This window comes from Schistocerca serialis, chromosome 2 (genome assembly GCF_023864345.2).
Source record: "Schistocerca serialis cubense isolate TAMUIC-IGC-003099 chromosome 2, iqSchSeri2.2, whole genome shotgun sequence".
In the NCBI taxonomy this organism is placed as follows: Eukaryota; Metazoa; Arthropoda; class Insecta; order Orthoptera; family Acrididae; genus Schistocerca; species Schistocerca serialis.
The window spans coordinates 133,039,008-133,066,500 of record NC_064639.1 but is presented as its reverse complement, the minus strand read 5'-3'; the positions used below and the strand labels follow the sequence as shown (position 1 = coordinate 133,066,500).

The 27,493-nt window shown below is 43.9% G+C and overlaps 1 protein-coding gene across 2 annotated transcripts in view; it reads right to left on the bottom strand.

Moving 5' to 3' along the window:
* Nucleotides 1–26,106, bottom strand: part of LOC126456838 (androgen-induced gene 1 protein-like) — a 212,364-nt gene extending 186,258 nt beyond the window's left edge. Inside the window, exon 1 of one of the 2 annotated variants that reach the window (XM_050092646.1) lies at nt 25,878–26,106. In XM_050092646.1, coding sequence (XP_049948603.1) covers nt 25,878–26,084 — 207 coding nt within the window. In that variant the 5' untranslated portion in view covers nt 26,085–26,106. Of the gene's footprint in view, nt 1–6,982; nt 7,183–25,877 lie in introns of those variants that run through there. The other variant, XM_050092647.1, reaches the window with a different exon arrangement.
* Nucleotides 26,107–27,493: the final 1,387 nt, after the last annotated feature.

Below are 27,493 nucleotides of genomic sequence, written 5' to 3'. Positions count from 1 at the left end.
TGAAGTTTCTGTTAACTGGAAGACCGCGGAGGTAATTATCTCAAAAAAATGGGGGGGGGGGCTAAGAAGAGCAAGCGACTATTACAAATGTATAAGCCTTTTAAATGCACTTTGTAAAACTTACTCAAAACATTAAATAATCGCTTGAGAGCAATAGCACATGTATTCCTGGGAGAAGCGCTAAGTGAATTTAAGAAGAGACGCTCTCCGAACGATAACATTTTGAGCATTAAAAGAATTCTAGAACAACGATGGGAAGTCAGTCGAGAAACATATGCTGCCGTTACTGACTACGAGAAAGCTTTTCCCTCGATCATTAAAACGACTATTGTCAGTAATGGAAGAAACCGGGTATCCAATATATCTGATACAAACAAACTTTCATGAAAGTTCCAAAAATAATGTTGAACTTAGGCGGCTCAAGAACGGAAGGGTCAATAATAAATCAAGGTGTCAGGCAAGTATGTAGCTTATCACCGACTGTCATATATTGAGAATCTGTTAAGCAAATGAAAGAAAGTACTACGTGGTACGTTACGCTACGTGCAGTTGATGAAGTCCTTATACAGGATAAGGACGCAGATTTACGAGCTTCCATGTACAGATTATACGAACTAAGAAGACAATGCTAGAATATGAAAATGTCCATTAAAACTAAAGTTGTGTCAGTATGGATTGTCATTTAAGACAAGGCTCTGGAATAAGCCTCCAGTTTTAGATAGTTGGAGAGTGATAACTTAAATAACGATGATGTACAGAATAAAATGAAATTTCAGCAGTTACCTGGAACTACAAATAAATCTTTACTGAACAAGATGAGGAAAGTTTGCAAAACAAAGGGTGTGTATATCTGGCTTTAAATGTTGTGAAAAATCTGTCAAAAGCTTTTCGTGGAGAGATCATATAAGAAATGAGAACATACGAGAAGAGTTAGAAAAATTTCACTTAAACGACAAAGTAAAAGAATACAGGAAGAAACTGAGGCACCATCTTCAACATATGGAAGACGACAGTATTCTCGTCATTGTAAACAAATGCAAACGCTGAGGAAAAAGAGATGTTAGAAAATGAAAAAAGACAGGCCTAAAAATGTGGAGTCAGAACAGGCGTATTGTCTAAACAATGAAGTGAAGAAGAAAATTACATTCGGGAGGACGACGGTTCAATCCCGTCTCCGGCCATCCTGATTTAGGTTTTCCATGATTTCCCTGAATCACTTCAGACAAATGCCGGGATGGTTCCTTCGAAAGGGCACGGCCGATTTCCTTCCCAATCCTTCCCTAACCCGAGCTTGCGCTCCGTCTCTAATGACCTCGTTGTCGACGGGACGTTAAACACTGCCGGCCACGGTGGTCTAGCGGTTCTAGGCGCGCAGTCCGGAACCGGGCGACTGCTACGGTCGCGGGTTCGAATCCTGCCTCGGGCATGGATGTGTGTGATGTCTTTAGGTTAGTTAGGTTTAAGTAGTTCTAAGTTCTAGGGGACTGATGACCACAGTAGTTACGTCCCATAGTGCTCAGAGCCATTTGAACGTTAAACACTAACCAGAAGAAAATTACAAGCTTCATCCGTCAACGACAGGTCATTAAATTTTATCTTGCTTTTCCTAACCTACTTCTTCCCTCCCCCTCCCCCCCCTCCTCCTCTACCCTACCCTTAATGAGTGTGGTGATAAACGGCTATGACGAATTGGAGGGGGGTGGGAGGGGGGAGGGGAGGTGGAGGTGGAGAAGGCGCGCGACGGTGCAGATATCTCCGCTGCTTATAGAAGCGAGTTAACAGGCGTCCGTCTGTTAGGAAACCAGTTTCTTGTGAGCAGCTCCTGTTAACGAGAGCGTCGCTCGAGGTCGTGTCTGGACTATACCCACCCAAAGCAATCAACGCGGGCTCGTTTTAACCCTGGCCTCGGGGCAGCCTTCTTATCTGTCAAAGATTGAGCACGCGTCTCCGCTGTAAGCGACACTGGAACAAGTCTTCCTTATCAACCTTACTAAGGGACCAGTGATAGTTCACAACTTTCGAAAACAGACGAAATTACAGAATGGCGCTTTTCCACCTTTGTTGCCTAATGTGTCTTTGTCAGTGACTGACAATGTCTGAACAATGGTGCTACGGCTTCGAACTCCACAGCCACGTGTTTCAAGAACAAAATTTCATATGACTGGTTGTTTTTACCTTCGCTCAAATACACACACTGGAGGAGATCGACAAGAATCTTGTGTGGCTACCCACTTCAAGTAAACAGGGCAGTGGCCCTACAGGCATTGTATTTCTCTCGAACATTCTGCAGCGAAGATAGCATTGATTCTTTTTATTTTAGACAACCATTTTTGACAGGCTTTCCTATCATCTTCTGATCTTCAAAAATTGTTACAAAATATGTTCATTGTGACTTGGAACCTCATGTCAAGTTGTCATAATAGTGGATAAAAATGTGGCACATTATACAAAGATTTGTCAGAAATAAAACATTTACAGCCAAGAAACACCTTGTGCACATGGCCTTGTCCATGTATGTGGCGTTCATAGATAAAACAATTTTGTTTTTTGTAGTTGTCTTCACAATTTGCCATTTGTACAATGACATCAGCATGTAATAGTGTATTACTATATTTGTTCTTGTTTATATGGATCCCTTCTGGCGCTTTCTTCTTTCCATTTTCGGAGGGCGTTGTCTATATAAATATTAGAAAGAGTACGCAATAAAGTACACCCTTCTCTCTCACCGTGGTTTATTAAAACCTTTTCCCCTGCATAATCCGTTATACATTTAAATTTTAGAAACCTACTAGTTTATGGACCCAGCTGAAGTAAAATAGTAATCCATCGATATGTTCTTCACGTTATTTGTTGAAATTTCTTGACGTACCTGTCCAGTTGCCTGTAGTTGTTGAAGCTCAGTTATCGATAATATGTCTTGAGTTTTATGTCTGTCTCTCTGAAGCATGAAGTCTGGAGAACAACACAGGTCTTTACAGAAAATGAGTGAAGCCACTCTACTCTCCTTTTCAAACGACGTTAAGTTAAAACTTATGCAGGTATTTGCAGACGTTCCATCTAACTGCTTAGTTAGTAGCATCTTCGGAAAGAACGCACACCAAGTTTCAGCCATATTCGTCTATTTCTTTGTGTTTTGCATTCGTGTGAATCAAGGAAGTCGAGTGATTGTCAAAAAATGGACGAAGAAAAATTTCGTGTGGTGACTAAACATTACTTTATGAAAGGCAAAACGCCTCAGGAGACTAAAGAGAAACTTGATAAACATTACGGTGACTCTGCACCTTCGATTAGAACAGTTTATAAATGGTTTCAAAATTTTCGGAGTGGCCATATGGGCACAAGTGATGCTAAACGTTCTGGACGCCCTGTGGAGGTTACGACTCCAGAAATCATTGATAAAATCCATAATATGGTGATGGATGACAAAGACGTTAAGGTGCTTGAGACTGATAGTGCTGTGGGCGTCTCGAATAAACGAGTACATAATTTTTTGCATAAACATTTGGACATGAGAAAGCTATCCGCAAGATGGGTTCCGCCATTGCTCACGCTTGACCGAGAACGGAATCGTGTGAAGTGTGGCAAGGATGGTTTACAGCTGTTCAGGAAGAATCCGCAGGACTTTAAGCGTCGTTTCGTCACTGTAGATGAAACATGGATACATTCCAGAGGCCGAACAACAATCTAAACAATGGGTTACCAAGGGAGAATCTGGACCAAAAAAGGCGAAGACCAGTCCTTCATCCGAAAAGGTTATGGCTAATGTCTTTTGGGATTCGCAAGGGATAATCCTCATCGATTATCTGGAAAAGGGTAAAACTATTACAAGTGCATATTATTCATCGTTATTGGACCGTTTGAAAACCGAGCTTCAAGAAAAACGCCGGCGATTGGACCGCAAAAAAATCCTTTTCCATCACGACAATGCACCAGCACACACCTCAGCAGTTGTGGTGGCAAAATTAATGGAAATAGGATTCCAACTCGTTTCACATCCCCCCTGTTCTCCAGACTTGGCCGGCCGGGGTGGCCAAGCGGTTAAAGGCGCTACAGTCTGGAACCGCGCGACCGCTACGGTCGCAGGTTCGAATCCTGCCTCGGGCATGGATGTGTGTGATGTCTTTAGGTTAGTTAGGTTAAGTAGTTCTAAGTTCTAGGGGACTGATGACCTTAGACGTTAAGTCCCATAGTGCTCAGAGCCATTTGAACCTCCAGACTTGGTTCCGTCGGATTACTATTTGTTCCCCAATTTGAAGAAATGGCTGGCGGGACAAAGATTTTATTCAAACGAGGACGTGACTGCAGCAACTAATAGGTATTTTACACACTTGGACAATTCCTGTTATTCGGAAGATATCAACAAATTAGAACAGCGTGTAGAAGTCTAAAAGGAGACTATGTCGAAAAAATAAAAAAAAGGTTTACCCGAAACACGTAAGTAGTTTTTATTTTCGCATGGACGTTTCAAACGCCCCTCGTATATGCATCCACATGTCCTACACTACTGGACCGACTTCAATCAACCTTTGTACACACATCCCCTACTGTCAGGCAGCCATAGATTTCGGGGTAAGAACCACTACCATGACGTGATAATGACACGCGTGCAAAACTGCCACATCGTGCATAACATTTTAATTTATTACTTCTATGCTACTAACTGTTCGCAATAAATTTCGCAGGCGGAATTCACGTATGTCGCAAAATGCTCCTACATTATATCATGGCAGCAGAAATAGTTCAGGAGATATGACGTTAAACACTGAGATACGAAAAAAATGCCGCATCATGCATGAAATTTTAATGCATTTATTCTTTAGTAGCGAGACACTCCTACAATTGATTCAGCTTAAGGAAATCTCTGACACCTGGCAGCACTTCTGACAGCTTGGAACTGCTAAGCGTGAACGGCTGTAGCGGGAAACAATAGCCGTCTACAGAGTTTCGAAGAGGCGTTGCCGTTGAGACGTTTACAAAACAGCGCTGTAGACACGCGAAGCAGCCGCTCCCAGCGCACAGAAATTGACCGGGATGCTGTAGTTGTGTTTGTACAGTATACGTATTTCTTTGTACGATTCAAATGGCTCTAAGCACTATGGGACTAAACATCTGAGGTAATCAGTCCCCTAGACTTAGAACTACTTAAACCTAACTAACCTCAGGACATCACAATCCGCGCCCGAGGCAGGATTCGAACCTGCGACCGTAGCAGCAGCACGGTTCCGGACTGAAGCGTCTACAACGGCTTGGCCACAGCGGCCATCTCTTTGTACGACTGTTTCATAGGCTGAAGGTTTTACGCATACTTAGAAACGATTTTTTCAATATTACACAAGAAACAGTTCATTTTGGGTATTAGTTTTTAATATAAAATTGGCAAAATAAATACCCAGGTAATGTTGGGTGTGTAGCCAGTTCGAAATAATTTTCGGTGTTAGTCGTTTTCCAGTACATCTGTGGAGTGTACTTTTGTTCGGAAATGCTCTTTCCTTCGCGCGGGACTACAGCCAAATAGGTTTCTTGGAATATATTTCCGCCGTTTGACTTTAATTATTCACTCATTTCTTTTTATGCAATCATGATTTCGGCTTTGTAGCCATTGCCTAATGCATGTTGAGATGTTAAAATATGTCTGATGTGTCTGTGACATGTCATCGCCGGCCGCTGTGACCGAGCGGTTCTAGGCGCTTCAGTCTGGAACCGCGCTGTTGCTACGGTCGCAGGTTCGAATCCTGCCTCGGGCATGGGTGTGTGTGATGTCCTTAGGTTAGTTGGGTTTAAGTAGTTCTAAGTCTAGGGGACTGATGACCTCAGATGTTAAGTCCCATAGTGCTTTGAACCATTTGAACCATTTTTGACATGTCATTGTCGAAAAAACATTTCTGGTCTTGTAGACCATTTGTCGTATTATAGGATAGAGTATGTGTCGAAGATACATAATATGGCTGACATTGTGCACAATGAATAGCCATTAACGTACAGTTTGGTGCATTTAACAGTTAATACATTATTGTGACCTGCAGTCAGCGACAAATGCAGGTCACAGGAATCTATTAGCCTTTTAATATGCCATACTGTATGTTAAGGGTTTCTCATTATGCATCCATATAATGTATCTTCCTTAAGTGCTCGTATCCTGTAATACAACTGATCTATACGCCCAAAAATATGTTTTTTCGACGATGACATGTCACAGACAGGTCAGACATGATTCAACATCTCAACATGCAGTAGAGAACGGCTACAAGCCGATATCATGACAAAATGTACAATTAAGCCAAATGGCGGAAATTTCTTTAAAGAAACAATTTTCTACGGAAGCGAACGTCGATGACAAACACTTCTAACAAGAGAATCGAAGCTTTTGAAATGTGATGTTACAGTAGAACGCTGAAGGTAGGAAGTTACATCGAACTACTAATTTCAACTACAAAAAAACTCGTTTGATCGCTAAAAAACTTGTCACAGCCAAGGATTAGCAAAATACTGCTATGCTAAGGCCAAAAACGGGCATTGCCACGAATTTTACGGGAGCATACATTTTCAAGAACGAATAATAAACAATAAATCCAATGCAGGCGGTTTTCTAACATCATTCATGTCAGCTGATGACGTGGTGTACTCATTTAGACCTGTTGTTGATTTCGGCTGGCACTCACAGGACGCACACAACGTAAAAGAAAAGACAAAATCTGATGTATCATATTCCACCACCTAAAAGAAGCTGTATGTATGTATTTCAGGAAAATAATAAAAGCGCCACTGAAGATGCCACAACTGTGGTGACATGTTTTGGCGATAATTTTTGTACTTGCAGAAAGGCTGACTCATCCTCAATTCATTTTTCTGTAAGCACGGGAACTGAACTCAAAACTCCAATACGATCGTCTTTGTCTCCGGCAAACCTTATTGCACAATCCCGCTGCATAAGTATAAAACTGCACTGAATGAAAATAACGTAGCGTAAAGGTGTGTGCCGTACCAGGTTCCAGAAGGTGAGGTACTTCGACTGCCCCAGTCTCCAGAGGAGTTCTGCGCCGGGCGAGCCGTCCCCGCGGGGGAACTGGACGGTGAGACCGCCGTGGATGGCGACCACGAAGTGCGCCACCGCCACGGCGTGAAGCGGCAGCAGCACGGCTCTCTTCGCGTCCATGGCCGAGGGTCGACTGCCGCGCGCCGCCCGCACTACACGTTTTCCTTCAGGCGTCGCCCCCTCCCCGACAACAAGGCGCGCAGACGCCGTTCTTAATCACCGCACACGCGGTCCGCTATTATGAAACTGTCGCCGAGGCACGGCTGATTGTATCCGCGTACCTTCCGTAGATGATCTCACGAACGAATTCGCACCTTTCCTTACGGACCCGGCAATGCTCAAGCGAACGGCAGTAATCTAACCCGCGCTGCTTTGATACAGAATCTCACCTCCACTGCGTTTTAGGTCAATAGTAACGCAACTAACGGCGAAGGAAATCCAGGCCGCTGCGCTGCGATCGCTTGCAGGTTGGCAGCTCTGTTACACCTGGCTACGTCACCGGCGGCGGCGAGGTGACAGCGCGCGCGGCTATCGCAACAGCATACGCTGTTTGCCGCTGCGGAGAGATGATCACGCGATCTGCTTGCCGGAATACTGGGTTAAGGACTAAGGCGGTTACACACTCAACTGCCAGCTTTACAAGCACGTACGTGCAAGCACGCACAAGCAACTTTCGCCTCCACATAGTTTTTTCTCGTACAGGCGTCAATTTGAGCTTCGACTGCATGGAGATCGGACGACGACTATTTGCTCTTTTTGCTCTGTTTTGTAGTGGTGGTGCAATAGAAAAACGGAGGAGGAAACACAACGACATCGCAATAATGGTACACACAGACAACACTAAAGCCACCACATACAAGTACATGTAAGTACAGTGTGTAAACTTTTAGATGGCAGACCTCTCCCTAGTCCTGAATCGGTAGAAGTCGGTAAACGTCGGGAGACTTCGGAAGGCACGCAGTTTCGACTGCTGCCAACATTACGTAGCTTACTGTGTTGTACAAGGTAGCCATTGTCGTCAGCTTCGTTATTGTTTTGCGCTGTACCGTTCTGCGTGTTTTTATTGTGCAGTTGTGCTAAACATTATCAAAATGAGTGAAGAGGCAGTTGCTGGCCCATCTCGGGAGTCGCGAACAACACCTACCGGTAGGCCTACGGTTAGAAGGAAACCAGTATTACGTAGCGATGCTCGCAAAATTATATTGCGTGTGATTGAATGCTGCGAAAGGGAAAGGGAGCACAAAAAATTGCTTCACCCCATTTACAAATCTTCAGTGAGAGCTGCTACATACACAAACAACGCATGCGTAGCATTGGAAGATTCAAACAGTTTTCCAAGAATCATCCTGGCGTATCACCATAAACGCCTGACAAGAAAAGGTGATTTTCCATTTCAGATACTTTGTTCGCGATCACTTTGAAGGAGTCCCCTATTTCGACCGAATTAACTTTATATTTCATTTTTCCTTGCTACTGTATTATTTCGAAACACATTCATATTACAGTACATTTCCAAATTCAAATAAATACATGCAGTGCAGAAGGCATTTTCTTATAAATCTTTCTCTCTCTTTTATCTTAGGAAAAGAAGTGGAGAAATCGAAGTAATGATCGATGATTTCAACCAGCGTGTCATTCGCGACACGATAGCGGAATTTTATTCAGTGCGGAAGATTGTGTCGAGCCTGCGAACACTGCTTCCAGTTTTGCACGACAAAATAGGCTGGAAGCGGAGTATTGTCTCGCTGAGAAAAGTACTTTTGTCTATGGGATTCATATGGCGTAAGGTGGAAAACAAGAGGACTGCGTTGTTAGAACGTCCAGACATTGTGCACTGGCGATCTCGTTTCATTGTTGGCATAAAGAACTTCAGGGAAGCAGGCAGAGAAATATTTTATCTCGATGAATCGTGGATCGATAATAACTTAACGTTTAATAAATGTTGGCAGAGGAAGGGTGACTTACCTGAAGAGAGTGTCGTTGGTATCACTACATGGGGGAGCGCATAGTAGACGAACATATATATATTCATTTTTATATATATAGATTTTAATGTACATGACGATTTCAGTTTCGTTTACGAACAGCATTTAAAGCGAGTTTTACTTCCAAGCCTTTCGTCTGCTTTCGTGTAAGCATGGCGCGCAGTTTGTAGTGCCAGCACTGCAACTGGTAGGCGTGCCTTGTCCCCCCCCCCCCCCCCCCACGCCCCCCCCATCGGCTCCTCTCCCCTCGCCAGCCAATGCTTGCTTCCTCCTCTCCCCGCACTCCCATCACAACTCTGCCGTCTTACAGTTAACACACTGTACAGTTATGGTACGATCTAATTTTTCACAGTCTTGACATACTTCATAGAATGCCAAGTCTGATTCTGCATTATCATCCCTTGTGGTGTCTTACCACAGTTCTCCTACTGCAGCAGTGCACTCTATTGAAACATTGACCCATCCACTTACGGAGGAACCTGTCAAACTGGTATTCACATTATAAGTGAATGGTTTTGAAGTCCCCTTTAGCAGGCCGGTTCACAAATTCAAGTACACACCGCTGCACTGCATTTTATGCTCTGCAGTGTACCACCATGACCGAAACTCTTGGCCGTCCTTCCTCCCTGTCTCTGAGCTGTCTTCTTCTGCGTGCCGGAATGCAGACACCATCTACTACCACAGTTTGACGATGTTCACGTTACGCCTGTTGACTCCCTGTGCTGACTGTTACAGTCCACTGCTGGTGCTTCCACGCTACCTCTCCTTCTTCAGGGATTGTTTACTTGGTGGCCAGCAATGAGCTCCCAGCCGACTCTTGACTCAGCACGTTCTGGACAAGCCCACCTATTCCGCCGGCCTAGGTGGGGGAGCAGTTCTCAGCGCTACAGTCTGGAACCGCGCGACCGCTACGTTCGCAGGTTCGAATCCTGCCTCGGGCATGGGTGTGTGTGATGTCCTTAGGTTAGTTAGGTTTAAGTAGTTCTAAGTTCTAGGGGACTGATGACCTTAGAAGTTAAGTCCCATAGTGCTCAGAGCCATTTGAACCACCTATTCCAAACAACCTCAGCCATCGTACTAATGCACGGCCCCTAGCGAGATCACCCAGGATTTTCAGACACTTCCTCACACTGAGCTCCGCGTGATTCTGCTCGGTATTGCTGAGGAATTCTTGGCTGACGGCATCAAATCAGTCAAAAGACTAATGACAAAAAAAAAGAAAGAAAGAAATCTTACTCCGTCTCGCGGTGATTCGTTGGGCCAGCCAATCTGACGCAAACAAGTGCTGCCAGCATGGTATAAAAGACCCTGGCCCTACCTCATGACTTGTCAACCACCCCCACGTCAATGTCAGTACTTCCACTTTTAAGTAGGCTGTTTAGGTTTTTATGTTGGTAACGCCACTATATGAAAATCACTGACTGTGCTCTGTGAAGTCTGTGGCTGGTTTGCATTGATGGAATATTTGCTATTGTAGTGTTGGGCAGTTGGATGTGAACAGCGCGTAGCGTTGCGCAGTTGGAGGTGAGCCGCCAGCAGTGGTGGATGTGGGGAGAGAGATGGCAGAGTTTTGAGAGAGGACGATCTGGACGTGTTTCCGTCAGAAAGAGTAAATTTGTAATACTGCATATCATGAACTGATATATATGTGATGACTTTTGAGCATTATTAAGGTAAATACATTGTTCTCTATCAAAATCTTTCATTTGCTAACTATGCCTATCAGTAGTTAGTGCCTTCAGTAGTTAGAATCTTTTATTTAGCTGGCAGTAGTGGCGCTCGCTGTATTGCAGTAGTTCGTGTAACGAAGATTTTTGTGAGGTAAGTGATTCATGAAAGGTATAGGTTATTGTTAGTCAGGGCCATTCTTTTGTAGGGATTATTGAAAGTCAGATTGCGTTCCGCTAAAAAAATATTGTCAGTTTAGTGATGATCAGAATAAGTAAAGAGAGAAATGTCTAGAGTACGTTCAGTTTTGCTAAGCTGTTTGAAAATCAAATAACGTAAGAGGTTTATCAGCACAGTAATTCATTAATTTTTCTAAGGGGATGTTTCACAGTCTGTAGTGCAAAATCATCACACTGTGCCACTCCACTAAAGGAAGTCGCGGCGTGCCAACTCGCTGCCACGTGTCCTCTGGCAATAGTGCAGCACTTTACACATTCTGGCGGGAAGAAAAAACAGCCTCAAAATTTCTGTTTCACTCAATAATGTACAAACATGAGTCCTCTCTATTGAGGCAGGTAGTTCTCCGCGGTGGCACAGTAAATGTGCACTCATTGTCACGAGTTACTTACCTGGCTCTTACACCTGGTACTTCATTTCGAATTCTATGGGATATTAATACTTATCATTACTTTCAATGATCGACTGGAACACAAGGTTGCTGTTGTAGGATATTTACGTTTACCGTTACCTAATAAAGGCATCTGAAACCCAACTACGCTACTCATTAGCATTTGAAACGATTTTTTCTAACTACCTAGCTCTGCTGCATTAAATTATCATTACCATTACCAGATTCGTCCATACCAGGCCATGATTGCATTGGTGGAAGTTTTAAAATAAACTCTACTAAACGGACGTATAGTAGATCAGCAAACTATTTTGCGATTAAATGTTTTTGGAGTACCGACGTAATAGTTGAGGTATCACATGTCTGATGAGTTTCGGCGTAGCTGAAGTTCTCAAAGGCCTGAAGACAAAATAACACGCCTCCAACTGTTAACTATAATCAGAATACTATGCTACATTCGTAGACTTTTAATAATATTGATCTCAGATCCGTCACGTTAGATCGCCCATCCTCTCACAAGAATCGACATTCATTACGTCATCCTTTTATCTTAGTACAGAAAAATGAATGCGAGATATACACAATATGTAATGAGTCTGAAAACTTTTAAATGTCATTTTCTCTTTTATACGCAATTTTGGCTTTTGTGCCATTTTCAAGCACAAGATTTTCTGTCATACTAGTTGAATATCCGGCTTTACCGGAAGATGTATTTATTCCAATCTGCTACTAGTCCATTTCCTCCTCCCCCATCTCTCTGGCATTCCCCCCCCCCCCCCTCTCCGCTCTCTCTCTCTCTCTCTCTCTCTCTCTCTCTCTCTCTCTCTCTCTCTCTCTGTCTCTTTCAATCTGTGTCTGTCTCTGTGTCCGTTTGCTCCCCCCCCCCCCCCACTTCCCTCCGTCCGTCTCCACCTCCTCCCCCTCTCTATGTCCATATCATCCTCCTCCCTCTGTCTATCTTGGCTTTCCTTTCTTCTTTATCTCTTCCCCTCCCCTCTCTGTGTCCGTGTCCGCCGGCCGCAGTGGCCGAGCGGTTCTAGGCGCTTCAGTCTGGACCCGCGCGACCGTTACGGTCGCAGGTTCGAATCCTGCCTTGGGCATGGATGTGTGTGATGTCCTTAGGTTAGTTAGGTTTAAGTAGTTCTAAGTTCTAGGGGACTGATGACCTCAGCAGTTAAGTCCCATAGTGCTCAGAGCCATTTGAACCATTTATTGTCCGTGTCCTTCTTCCCATGTGTATGTCTGTCTCCTCCTTCCCTCTTATTTCTCCACGTTATCACCCCTACCCTAATATGATGTTGCTCGTTCTTACCGTCACAGTATTCCTCCTAACAGAGCACTCTTATATTAAAGCATTAACCGTCGACAAACCCATTACGTGACATTTTATTATGTTGTTGTTGTTGTTGTGGTCTTCAGTCCTGAGACTGGTTTGATGCAGCTCTCCATGCTACCATACAGTAAAGCTGCATGCCCTCGGGAAAAATTACGGCTGTAGTTTCCCCTTGCTTTCAGCCGTTCGCAGTACCAGCACAGCAAGGCCGTTTTGGTTATTGTTACAAGGCCAGATCAGTCAATCATCCAGACTGTTGCCCTTGCAACTACTGAAAAGGCTGCTGCCCCTCTTCAGGAACCACACGTTTGTCTGGCCTCTCAACAGATACCCCTCCGTTGTGGTTGCACCTACGGTACGGCTATCTGTATCGCTGAGGCACGCAAGCCTCCCCACCAACGGCAAGGTCCATGGTTCATGGGGGGATTATTATAGCAATAATTATAATAAATCATTCCAAGAATGACCTGTTCTTGCAAATCTCCGGTTCGCGTGCGTGAAATCCTGTGAGAGGCCCATATCGAAAGCTAACGAAAGTCGATAGGCGATCATGTGGTCGTCGGTATTGTGTGTGACGTTAAAATGACGTCCCGTTTGCGGGAAATGTCAAACGGGCGTTACCCCAAAAGAATCATTCGATGAGTAAACAACCTGTGACCTACGCCACTCTAAAGAAGACACAAAAATACACTGTATGCAATTTATTCTGCCGGTGGCGACTCCCGCAACGTCATTTCTATTGAACTATGAGAGGTATGTGGTGTTTGTTGCCTGACAGTAAGTAGTATTGTACCAAGATTGGCTGAAATCGATCCACGGGTTTACGTAGACTTTTCAACCACGACTTTGCTCGCGTACACGCATTTGACATATTTAACACGTTTAACTCATATTTGTACACACATTCCACGTATACATCTATCGAAACTCTCCCTGCAGTTTGTTTTCACGCAGTTCAATGTATCATCTGAACTATGAGTCGTAAAGTGATATAATTTTGTTCAGTGCCATATGTGGATATTGTCTACGAAATGTGTTGCGAATAAAGTTAGCAGCAAAGCAATAATAAATTTCAACGTTATGCATCATGTGACAGATTTTTCACGCGTCTCAGCGTTTATGGCTGTACATCTCTTGAACTATGTGTCGTACAGTGATAAAATTTTTGCCGGTACGTTCAATGGTATGTGTGGACACTGTCTGCAAAATGTGTTGCGAATGCAGTTAATTGTAAAGAAGTAATGAATTAAAACATTAAGTCCGATGCGGCAGTTTTACTGCACGGGCAGCGAAAACGTAGTAAGCGATTAACTTTTTTTCCTTTCATAATTTTGTGTAGGCTGCCGGAGAGAAAAGTTTTCGCAGAGAATTGGAATTACGCGTAAAGTTTATTATAATTCACTAAGTGCTGAAATACAAGATGAATAAAATCTGGGTATTCGCGCGTCGTAGGCTACACTTCTATTTCACCCCCACCTCCGCCACTGTGATAGGTAGGTGGCTCTTACCCCACAGCGATTCTTTCCAGACAGTAAGTGATACGTTTACTAATCTTGGCTGAAATCAGGCCAGTGGTTCAGGAGAAGATGAGAAATACACATACATTTTTATAATATGAGTGGATCACGGCATTGACATAGAGCTGTGTCGCTCTTGATGGTAATAGAGCTAACTGATAACAACTATTAAAATCTCATACTTGAAAATAACAGAAAAGACAAAATTGTAGTAGCGGAATTAAACAGTTAACAGCTGAAAGCGAAAATGACCTCATCTAAAGAATTGCTGCGGGCCCGCATTACAGTACAGCAAGCTAATGAAAAACTTTTATTCTTACATTAAGCTACTCAGTGAGTTGAAGAGATATCCGCATGATTGGTATAATTATTTCAGGACTAATGGAGAAACGTACTTCAATCGTCTTTCAAGCTGTTGCGCCGTTGACTAAACAGCAGCATACGAAAGGCTGACGGAAATGCTGCGATTCCTCACTAGCTGAAGGGGATAAGAAACCTCATATTGGCACCTGTGTATATCTGTGAAACGCAGATGTAGAATTCCTGCCGCAGATAAATAAATACCATAATTTTCCCCTTCTGTTATTATTTCTGGAAGATTTTGTCTTTTTAATAGCAACATGTCTGTCTTTATCAAGGCAATTGCTTTGTATTTCACCATAAGTAGGACTAATGAACATCCCTCCTTGTGTAACAGTGACAGGCTTTTGATTTAAGACAGACGAAACAAGAGTAGGTTTCATTTACTCGATCAGACTTTTACAGTAATTTGCAACACATTTACTTAACATTGTTCGACATACTGCCTCTATGAAGATTGCCTAAAAACATATTTTCTTGTATGAGGCTGCTTTAAGATTCCCACACAGATAACAGTAGGGTTGACAAGCATGCATGATCAAGCACGTTGTTCAAGCGTGTTAGATGGCCTGTAGAGTAATTGAGCGCAAAATTAACCACTGTTCAAACTGCTTCTCGCTTGGTTCATTTTCAAACATGCAAGCTTTTGCGAGCATACCAGAGTACAGGATAACCCAAATGTACGTTATCATCTGAAAATTTGACACTTCACGGAATAATGTTGGTAGAGAAGTAAAAATTACCACACATGCTTGAAATAGGAAAAAATTTGGATATTTGTGGTAAGTTCCTCTGGGGGTAAACTGCTGAGGTCATCGGTCCCTAGGCTTACACACTACTTAATCTAACAAACTAACTTACGCTGACGACACATACACAGCCAAGCCCGAGGGAGGACTCGAACCTTCGACAGGGGGAGCCGCGCAAACCCTGACAATGCGCCTAAGACATGGGCCATGCTTGAAATAATGTGGGGTTTTATTGAAAGCGAAAAAGTCCACAAAATGATCAACAGATGGCGCTTCATGTAATACAAAAGCAGTTAATTGTGATTTTAGCTAAGATGATGTTCTTTACAACAAACGTTCAACATGTCGGCATACCTATGGTCGAACGGCAATGTTGTGTGCAGAGCTGTACAGCGTATCAGTAGGGACGGTGAGAAACCGTCGTCGGATGTTTTCTTTTAGCATTCGTGATGAGGTCGGACTTCCGCCTTCAGGTCTCCCCACACCCAATAATCACGCGGACTGAGGCCTGGGGACCTGGGAGACCAAGAGTGACGCAAGTGGCGGCTAGCACGCGATCCGCACCCGACGATGTACGCAAGAGATGTTTCAAACGTGTGGCAGTTCGAGGTGGAGCATCAAACCTGCATGAAATTTGTACCTTGAAGCAGGTGTTTATCAGACAGGCTAGGGATGATCTCACCCCATCTCTAACTACGGCTAATTTTATACACGATTCTAATGCGGAGTCACTGACGTGTTGCTGTCCAGCGACATCTGTTGGCCGGTTTTTTCACTCGTTTTTGGTTTCAATAGAACGCCAAATCATTTCAGACATTTGCGTCAGTTTTTACGTCTCTACCTACATTATTCACTGAATCGTCCGCCACCGGTAGCTGTGTGGTCGCCGGCACGGTAGCTCAGCGTGTTCGGTCAGAGAGTTTAGCTACTCACTGCAATTAAAAAATAAATAAAAAAACTGAGTGAATGAATCAACGAACAACCTGAACGGGTTGAGACTTTCACTCTGCAGCGGAGTGTGCGCTGATATGAAAGTTCCTGGCAGATTAGAACTGTGTGCCGGACCGAGACTCGAACTCGGGACCTTTGCCTTTCGGGGGCAAGTGCTCTACCAATTTTTTTTTTTTTTAGATCTCATTTTGTTCTATATTGTTCGTTCAATTCGTTCGATGCGGACGTCCGATGACACCCGTTCAGGTCCTTCGTTGATCCGTTCACTCAGTTTTTATATTACAGAGGGTAGCTAACCCTCTGACCGAACACGCTGAGCTACCGTGCCGGCTGGCAACTGAGCTACCCAAGCACGACTCACGCCCCGTCCTCATAGCTTTACTTCTGCCAGTACCTCGTCTCCTACCTTCCAAACTTTACAGAAGCTCTCCTGCGAACCTTGCAGAACTAGCACTCCTGGCAGAAGTAAAGCTGTAAGGGCGAAGCGTGAGTCGTGCTTGGGTAGCTCAGTTGGTAGAGCACTTGCCCGCGAAAGGCAAAGGTCCCGAGTTCGAGTCTCGGTCCGGCACACAGTTTTAATCTGCCAGGAAGTTTCAACCTGAGCGGGTGTCATCAGATGACCGCCACGAACAAACTCAACGAACAATATAGAACAACGACATCTTGGGTTGTCGGGTGTTCTGCCGGATATCAGCGTCGTACTTGCACGATATTTCGGTCACGTAGCTCGTAACCTTCATCAGGTGCGACCTGAGACTTCTCCTCGAGTGGACCTGGTCCAGTATTTATGCCTAAGGCCTTCCCCCTCCACCAACGGCTGCAGGCGCTTCCTCTGTGGGCCGCGCCTGCAGCCGTTGGTGGAGGGGGGAAGGCCATAGGCATAAATACTGGACCAGGTCCACTCGAGGAGGAGTCTCAGGTCGCACCTGATGAAGGTTACGAGCTACGTGACCGAAATATCGTGCAAGTACGACGCTGATATCCGGCAGAACACCCGACAATCCAAGATGTCATTAGATCGCCGGGAAAGCCTGAAGAGTTACATCAATATAGAACAAAATGAGAAAAAAAGTGGTCAGCGCGACAGATTGTCAATCCTAAGGGCCCGGGCCCGGGTTCGATTCTCGGCTCAGGCACTGGGTGTTGTGTTGTCCTAACCATCATCATTTCATCCCCAAGGACGCGCAAGTCGCCGAAGTGGCGTCAAATCGAAAGACTTGCACACGGCGAACGGTCTACCCGACGGGAGGCCCTAGTCACACGACATTATTATTCCGCGAATTAGAGCATTTTTGAATGTTAACGGACTTTTGGGTCACCCTGTCCGTGTTACAGCGGGTGTACCGAAAATCTGCACCCTTGTACAGGCAAATGTCAGTTGCAAGGTATTCGTAGCGACATGCAGCAAATCAGTCACAAACTGTTGTCAGAGTTTATTCGCATGCAAAAGCTAACTTTGTTCCGACAGCATTAAGTCGAAAGCCAATCACGGTGACGCAAAGCAGTGTGTTGCATAAATATTAAAAGGGGACTACAAAAAGTAAATTTACATTGATGATGATTGATGGCCGTTCGAAACTAGATGGAAATAAATTCGCTGTATGCAGAATTAAGCTAAGAACATTAAGTGATGAAAGTAAGAGACTATGGAGTGGGGATGTAGACAGTATGACGGATGGAAATTAGTGTCGGCCCGGGGGCCCTGCTGGATAGCCTAATGGTAAGGCGTTTGCAATAAGCAGGAAATTCGGATTGGAGTTGCGGTCCGGCACAAATTTTCATGTCACCAACGGGTAGAATATCTGTACCTAATGCAGCTGACGCAAAGATATTCGTATTCAGCGAATTTATCTCGATTCATAAACTTGTACAATATTATGGCACGCCAATTAATTTTTACTGAATGCTGCACTACACTTAAATGTGACACACATAGATGAGACTATTTTTCGGTATAGTCACCAATCTTTGTTAACAACGGATACATCGTTCTACCAATCGTTCAATCTCTTGACCATAGAAATCCGCTCCTTGGTCACGGAGCAATTCGAGAACCGTTGCCCGAACGAATGAAGAACAAGTTTGGCGGCACTGTCTTTGGTAGGCTACTTAAATTTTCGTGCGGAACGACCTGATTGACTAATTTCAGTACCAAACAACTGGGAATTATTTACTTGTCAGGACAGCCTTGCCGGCCAGTGTGGCTGAGCTGTTCTAGGCGCTACAGTCTGGAACCGCGCGACCGTTACGGTCGCGGGTTCGAATCCTGCCTCGGGCATGGATGTGTGTGATGTCCTTAGGTTAGTTAGGTTTACGTAGTTCCACGTTCTAGGGGACTGATGACCTCAGATGTTAAGTCCCATAGTGTTCAGAGCCATTTGAACCATTTGAGCCAGGACAGCCTTCCCTGCAACAAAATGGCTCTGAGCACTATGGGACTTAACTGCTGTGGTCATCAGTCCCCTAGAACTTAGAACTACTTAAACCTAACTAACCTAAGGACATCACACACATCCATGCCCGAGGCAGGATTCGAACCAGCGACCGTAGCGGTCACGCGGTTCCAGACTGAAGCGCCTTTAACCGCACGGCCACCCCGGCCGGCTCCCTGCAACACCCTTACAAGCTATTCATACTGTTTCTGCCACGCTGTATATGCCTCTGTTTACGCCCTGACCTCTCATACTTTCGTGATTTTTCTCATAGCTGTCATTTTTCTAGCAATTGTGATATGGAGTCAGTTCCACAAGAAAGTGTACTCCGTTATCTATATGAAATAAAAGACTCTAATATAAATATATGTTTACGTGAAAATACATGTATTTCTAATTGCACAATTACCTAATACTTAATCCAGTCGCCACCATTGGCACCTTTGTGGCATGCTTTTCACGAGATTATCTGCATATTGTCTCGGTAACGATCTCTACATCGTCTTGATTTTATATGACAGCTGCTTCAAAGTATGTACTGGCTTTCCTTTAAGCTTCGTCTTAATGTACGACCAAACATTTGCTATAGGATTTGCATCGGGAGACACTGGAGGCCAATCCATCGTGAACACCCCATTGTGTTGTTTCCACGCTGTACAGAGACGGCTGCAAAGTTTCGGATCATTATTCTCTTGAAGCATCCAGTCTGCCTCGTTCGAACCAAATAGATTCTTAACGGACGTCAGAAAGCATTTTTAATGAATATTGCGCATTTCTCCAGCGTTTATATTGGCTGTAAATAAGGGCAAATAGCCAAACCTGCAACCGACAAAATAAAACCTTCAACTTCATACTGTTTATCTATACACTGTGCAAAAGCGCTTTGAGTGCAGATTCGAGACCACTACCAGAGATGTGGCTGCGGGCGTTACATTCAAGATTATGGCGTACAGTTTCTTGTGGAACTGACTGTATGTTTACTTTACTATCTTTTTTTCAAATTGAAGTCAGTCTTCGGCCCCACAATTGGAATATTTTAGCCGGCCGCGGTGGTCTCGCGGTTCTAGGCGCGCAGTCCGGAACCGTGCGACTGCTACGGTCGCAGGTTCGAATCCTGCCTCATGCATGGATGTGCGTGATGTCCTTAGGTTAGTTAGGTTTAAGTAGTTCTAGGGGACTGATGACCACAGCAGTTGAGTCCCATAGTGCTCAGAGCCATTTGAACCATTTGGAATATTTTATTACAAATAACCTGTTTTGACAGATTAATATGTCACTTTCTGTTGTTCAATGCTGGATTATCACATGGATAAGCGGAAAACAAGTAAGGATCTGACAAATAAGAAGTCCTTCGTTGATGAGCGATAATAACATGTACAACTTTATAACACTGGCAGCCAGAGGCGTTGAATTGCTTGGTAAACTGAATTTGAATAAAACCGCAAACAGCTGCTAATTGATGGTTTACGCACATGACCAGTTTCGCCGCGTTGATCCAGCACTTCAGGTTTAACACACAGAGACGCCTCCAACGTTCGTAGTCACAGAATCCAACTCGGTAGAGCGTTGTGGCGAATAATGCGTGGGATGAGGCATAATGACGGACTGGTGGGAACCGAGACTGAGCATATCAGATAGTGGGAGATCCCATTTACGACGGCAAATCCTGTAGTCCGTCGTTGCGGAGGTAAATCAAATACAGCTGACCGCTTCCAGAGCTTTCAGAAGTGAATAAATGAACTCTGAGGCTATGGTTTGTGCTACCAGCTGCTGGAAAGATGCCCGCTAGCTAAACGTGCGTGAATCCTACACATAACTCTGGTTACTTTCTTTTTTGAAATGAATAGTTTTTGCCTTTCATAGCAGAATGCGGCGAATACACACATAAGGAGCCAATAATTTAAAAACATCGTACGACGATTATCTTTGCTTGCTTTAATGAGGCTACTTTAAGACCTTGTGATGACGGCGGCGTCAATCTATTGCTGAACCCTAATCTCCGACTCTCGCTCGTGCCTGTGATTGCTATCAGCGCTACTGCTTTCTCTTGTTTACCGGTCCCCGCTGGCTTGAGGAGTTATATTTGTTGCTGGATTCTCATTTTATCAAACGTGGGACGCGCGTGATAATCAGCAACTGATTGACGCTACTTAATCGCATCTTATCTTGTACCTCGATGTGCGACGAACTGCAGTCGATGCACAAGTTATGTCCCAGTTCATAGTTCCAATGCGATTGAGGAATTTTTTATCCGAAAACCTTCATACCTTTTGCATATAACCGGAAGTGTTATATTTTAAGTCAGAAAAGACAATTGTCGACGATAGAAACATATTTTTTTCAGTTTTTGCCGCTATCACTTCCGCACGGCGCTATGCTTCAGATTAAGGGGCCTACGGTACTCTCAGACGAAAGTAAAACTTCGTTAAATATTTTAAAGGAAGCTGGTAGTGCTTTTACAAGTACGTTACATGTGAAATGAAATGATCGTATGGCATTGTAGGCCGGGATGTCCCAGTCGCGTTCGGCCGCCAAGTGTAAATCTGATTTCAGTCGTCACCACATAGGGCGACTTGCGGCCGACGATGAGGATGAAATGATGATGAGAACAACACAACACCCAGTCCCCGAGCGGAGAAAATCTCCAACCCGAAAGGGACTCGAACCCGAACCCAGTGCATGGGAGGCAAGTACGCTACCACCCGGCTAGGTAGACGGACTACGTTAAATGTTACATGGTGTCAAAAGTACAAAGTACATAACAAATTTGTATGGATTTTAATTTAATCAGGCTTGGTTCGGTATTACGCCATTATTTCGTCTATTAATTTCTCGTGATTAGCGAATCGTAAGTGCTTTTGTAATTAATTTTGGGTTAAAAATTATAAGTGCAATAATTTATATATTAATACAGAAGCAGATGCAATTATAGAAGTGAGTTTTTTTTTACTATATATTTCTCAATGATATTCCTCCCTTTGCGAATTAGTATTATAAATATGTAATTCATGAAATGAGCAATGTACTGGTTTTAAAGTCTTTTTCATTTTCAGTAAATCTCTACTTCTACCGAAGACGTATCGTTTTATTCCAGTGCGTCTCCAGTAATCAAATTACAGGTTCCTCACATCGTATTACTGTACATAATTACTAACTATTACGGCCGGCCGAAGTGGCCGTGCGGTTAAAGGCGCTGCAGTCTGGAACCGCAAGACCGCTACAGTCGCAGGTTCGAATCCTGCCTCGGGCATGGATGTTTGTGATGTCCTTAGGTTAGTTAGGTTTAACTAGTTCTAAGTTCTAGGGGACTAATGACCTCAGCTGTTGAGTCCCATAGTGCTGAGAGCCATTTGAACCAACTAACTATTACGGAGCAAAATACGAAAGAGTTTAAAGACTGTTTAGAACAACGTTGTGTGTAATGGAAGTTGACGCCAGGGTGTGTTATGTAAAGAGGCGGTAACGAGACCACACCCATTGTTTTGCAATAAATCGATATGATATTGTTCGAAATAAAGACGTATTTCAGTAGGAAAAGATCTCTAAAACCCCAATCGAGAATTGTGACTGCCGACCAAAGATAATAACATCAAACAAGCAGTTGCTGTTCGCAACAGGCCGACTTTTGAATGGTACGTCTGTAACAAGTATTATGTCCGAGGTACAATTATTGTACCCCGCGAGTTGATATCAGTTTTTCTCGGAAGGATTCGTGGAAAAACAAAAATCTCAAGAGATCAGTAAAGGCCAAAATGTGCGTCAGAATTCTGTTCACTGGATGCAGATATTACAGTCTGAGTCCGCAATAAAACTGGAGACGTATGAGCCCAAGGAATTACTCCTGTAGTCACCCAATGGTTGCAGAAATTCCAACACCGTCGTAGCGTCCATCTCATTAATGACGCCAAAGAACATGTAACAGGTTCCATGCTTCCACGAAGTTTTATAGAATATGGCCGTCAGCGGGATATTCTTGCTGTGGTAAGTCGCATCCGTGCAGTGCCAAAGTACCTGACGACGAAGACGAAGTTCCTCCGCAATCGATAGCAAATAAGTTAAAACAATAAACGCAGCTGAGTGGTAAAGTAGTAGAAGAATAGTCTTTGGTCTCTATAACAAAATATTTCACAGCTGCCGTCTCCAATTTACATCATGGAAGCAACAAGATAAAATTTATATTCGTGGAATGGGGAGGGGAGATAGAAACAAACCGTGACTTCCCTCTCACAATCCCCCCACCACCACCACCACCCACCACAGAAATCACAATTTATGATTTCCCGGTATGTTAAATTTAAAGCAATAACAAACGTCACCACATGCAACAACTCCCACATGCTTTACAGGATGTAAACAAACCAGAGAGTGTGACTAAAGTTAATGTTGAAAGATATTGCGTTGGATCTTTGAATGTTAGCTTAAGTCATCATACTCTTTGGTTTGTTTACAACTTGTGAAGCACGTGGGAGTTGTTGCCTGTGGTGAAGTTTGCGTTGTGCTGTAAATTTAACATATAGGGAAAACATAAGTTTATGTGTACCAGTACAAAACCCATGGTTGCTAATACAGGTGTCTGTAAGTAATGTCTTCAAGTCGATCTTGCGATATAAATAATTCCTGACACCTCTCCACACTCATCGCTTACTACTTTCGTTCTTTTTTATCTTCCCGGAGCTGCTACACAACTTCCCTGACAGTGATGCAATCATTGAAAGTGTGTACCACCTGATGGTGAGTCGCTAGGTGACCTGAAATCAGTCATAGGGGCATAAAACCTAAACCAACACAAAAGGCGACTGACTGCCGTCTCTTCTGATAAACTTTACGCATCACAGTCGCAATGTTCCACACCCATAATGGATAATAGTTTTAAATATTAGGTCTACAACTTTGTTTCCGCCGTTTTGCACTAGATGGCAGTGGGGGTAAGTGGTGGTTCAGGTCGTCGTTAAAGTGTCATACAAGTTCAAGCATATGTAAACATAAAGCCATCAATATATTAGTCGGTTTGTGATTGCGCCATAAAGTTATTTTCGACTGAATGTGTCAACTTACGAGTGCAACTCTCGTCATTTGCTGGAAATTTAATTTTCGTCTCTAATATGGAAAATTTGCGACTGAGGCTATAAAATGCTGCATAAGACCTTTGGTGAGGCACCTGTTACTGAAAGAACGTGCAGAAAATGTTTTCAACGCTTTAGAAACGGTGATTTAAATTCGAAGACAGGCACGGCGGTGGAAGATAGAAGGTTTTTCGAAGCTACTGAAACCAACGGAAACAGTCGCAGGAGATCATTATCGAAAGCAGCTGATGCGTTTGAATTGAACACTGAAAGACAGACGACTACAGTACAGAGATAGACACGAAAAGGTGATTTTTCAGCATGGCAATGCTCGAACCAATGTCGCGAAACCCGCCAAAACATACTTGGAAACGTTGAAGTGGGAAGTCCTACCCCACCCGCCGTTTTCTCCTGACATTGCTTTCTCTGAAAGCCACCTTTCCCGATCAATGGCACGCTACCTGGCTGACCTTCACCTCCGGTCACCTGAACAAGTGAGTAATAGGATCGATTCATGGATCGCCTCAAAAGACACCCAGTTCTTTCGCAGTAGAATACGTATTCTGCCCGAAGGATGGACAACGTAGTGGCTAGTACTTTGAATTGTAAGGTTTTTGTAAGTTTTTCGCAATAAAGTATCAAACTTAGAGAAGAAACGGCAGAAGGAAAGCTGTAGACCTAATAAATAATTTTAGTGATGAAGACGCGAACGGGTTACTGACAGTGGATAGTGTATACAGTCCATATTGTGGCTTTGTTGTAGACATCCCCAATAGCAATACATATATACATACATACATTAATCCTTGTTCCGTAGATCATGAATACGATATTTCGTAAGCATGTGGAACGCGTCACTTCAAAATAAGTTTTCTTTACACAAAATAATCAATTAATTTTTTTAAAGTTACTGCTTCATATCTAAGATTTCATCTATTGAGTAGAAGCAGTAGTCATTCATAAGTTCTTTTAATTTGCTTTTAAATGTTGGTTGGGTATCTGTCAGCCTTCTAATACTATTTGGCAAATGACCAAAGATTTTTGTGGCAGCATAATTCTCCTCTTTCTGTGCCCAAGTGAGATTTAATCCAGAATAGTGAAGATCATCCTTTCTTCTAGTGTTGTAGCTATCCACTTCGCTGTTATTTTTGAACTGGGATGGGTTGTTAATGGCAAATTTCATAAGTGAATATATGTATTGCGAAGGTACTGTGAATATCCCAAGTTCCTTAAATAAATGTCTGCAAGGTGATCTTGCGTGGGCTCCAGCTAGTATTCTGATTACATGCTTTTGTGCAATGAATACTTTCTCTCTTAATGACGAATTGCGCCAAAATATGATGCCATATGAAAGCAGTGAATGAAAATAGGCATAGTAGGCTAATTTACTGATATGTTTATCACCAAAACTTGCAATAACCCTAATAACATAAGTAGCTGAACCTAACCGTTTCAGCAGATCATCGATGTGTTTCTTCCAATTCAATTTCTCATCAGTGCACACACTCGGAAATTTTGAGTATTCTACCTTAGCAACAGACTTCCGTCCATAGTCTATATTTATCAATGGTGTTATGCCATTTCCTGTACAGAACTGTATAAACTGTGTTTCCTCAAAATTTAGTGAGAGTCCATTTGCTGAGAACCACTTAATAATTTTCTGAAAGACATTATTTGCAATTTCCTCAGGTGATTCTTGCTTCTTGGATGTGATTACTATACTTGTATCATCAGCAAAAAGAACTAACTTTGCATCTTCATGAATATAGAGTGGCAAGTCGTTAATATATATTAAGAACAATAAGGGACCCAAGACTGAACCCTGTGGGACACTTCTTGATACCTCCCCAGTTAGAGGACTCTGCTGGTTTTTTGGAGACTATCTGTACTGTTAATTTCAACCTTCTGCATTCCTCCAGTTAACTATGAATTAAACCATTTGTGCACTGTCCCACTCATACCACAATACTTAAGCTTATCTAGAAGAATTTCATGATTCACACAATGAAAAGCCTTTCAGAGATCACAAAATATACCAATGGGTAATGTTCGGTTGTAACCCGAAGCGTGTCTTTTCAAACAGATGCTGACGAGCTGACCCCCCACTGTGTAGTATTCTACGAGGAGCTGCCGTCGTAATGAAGGAGGAGTCGCTCACCAGGTTCCAGTAGGTGATGAACTTGCAGTTGCCCATGTTGTAGAAGACGTCTGACAGGAAGGGCCCCACCCTGGCGATCTTGAGCTGCGCCGCGCCGTGGATGCCGACCAGGTAGTGCAGCACCGCGACCACGTGTAGCAGCCGCGCCGCCGACGCCATCTGCGTCGACCTCGTGAAGCGCGAGACACCCTTGGCGACTGCTTGCATGGTTAGGCGTGCAGTGGTACACGACGTCCGCGCTCGTCCGGCTTTTATACAGCATGAATCCGACGTTGATAACGTTCTCCGACACGCTTATATTTTACGGCGGACTTCGCTCCGGCGGGTTGCGTAATCCGCCCTCGGTGCAGCGGTCTTTGAAGGCGCTCACCCGGCTGCAGGTCTCCCGCCCTGTCGGAATGACAGCGTCGATCTCTTGGAGCCTCCGTCGCCGGCGTCCGCCGGTCCGTACTGCCAGATAAGGTCAGTCGTACGGTGGAGCCCGCTGAGCAGCGGGGATCGCGGATACACCTGAGGCGGGCGCTTCGGCACACCTGCGGATCGGTTCCGAGCAGCTTACCGTACTTCTGCAAAACAGTGGCGGTTTACAAGTGGTGTCATATTCACGAAAAAGTTTTCGGCGATCCAGAGAAATATTTGCTTCATCGTAATTCCAGTCTTGAATCACAATATTTATTTATAATCATGTAATTAATTGTGGTCGGTAATAACCATCTTCAGACCTAGAAAGACGTAGGCACATAAACATAGCCTAATTTACAAACGCAGTCCTAACTATACGAATGTTTTTTTTTTTCTTTATTGTTATTTCAATTCCCCACAACGGGGGCGAACCGACAGCGGATGAAAACCGCTCTTCAGCCAAAGGTTACATAAACTTTATTTGGGGTGGGGGGGGGGGGATGAGTTGGGTTGTCTGGGGGAGGAGACCAGACAGCAAGGTCATCGGTCTCATCCGAGTAGGGAAGGAATTCGGCCGTGCCCTTTCAAAGGATCCACCCCGGCATTTGCCTGGAGCGATTTAGGGAAATCACGGAAAACCTAAATCAGGATGGCCAGACACGGGATTGAACCGTCGTCATCCCGAATGCGAGTCCAGTGTGCTAGACACTGCGCCACCTCGCTCGCTAAACTTTATTTAAAGATGGTTAAAATATACGAGGCGTGTTTTTTAAGTAAGTACCGTTTTGAAATTAAAAAAAAGACTTGCTAAGGTATCTCAATAATTTTATTTTTACGTGAAAGCCTCCACCTTAATCTACGCACTGACGCCATTGCAGTCTGATTCTTCCTTGTTTACGTTGTGTACTGAGTGTTTAAGATGCCTCCGATAGACGTGAGTCCCGCCGACTGTGGTTCAAGTGGCTCTGAGCACTATGGGACTTAACATCTGTGGTCATCAGTCCCCTAGAACTTAGGACTACTTAAACCTAACCAACCTAAGGACATCACACATATCCATGCCCGAGGCAGGATTCGAACCTGCGACCGTAGCGGTCACGCGGTTCCAGACTGTAGCGCCTAGATCCGCTCGGCCACTCAGGCCGGCCCCCGCTGACTGTGAAGTACGGGCTGTTATAAGATTTCTTAGTGCTAAAGGCCTAAAAGCGATCGAT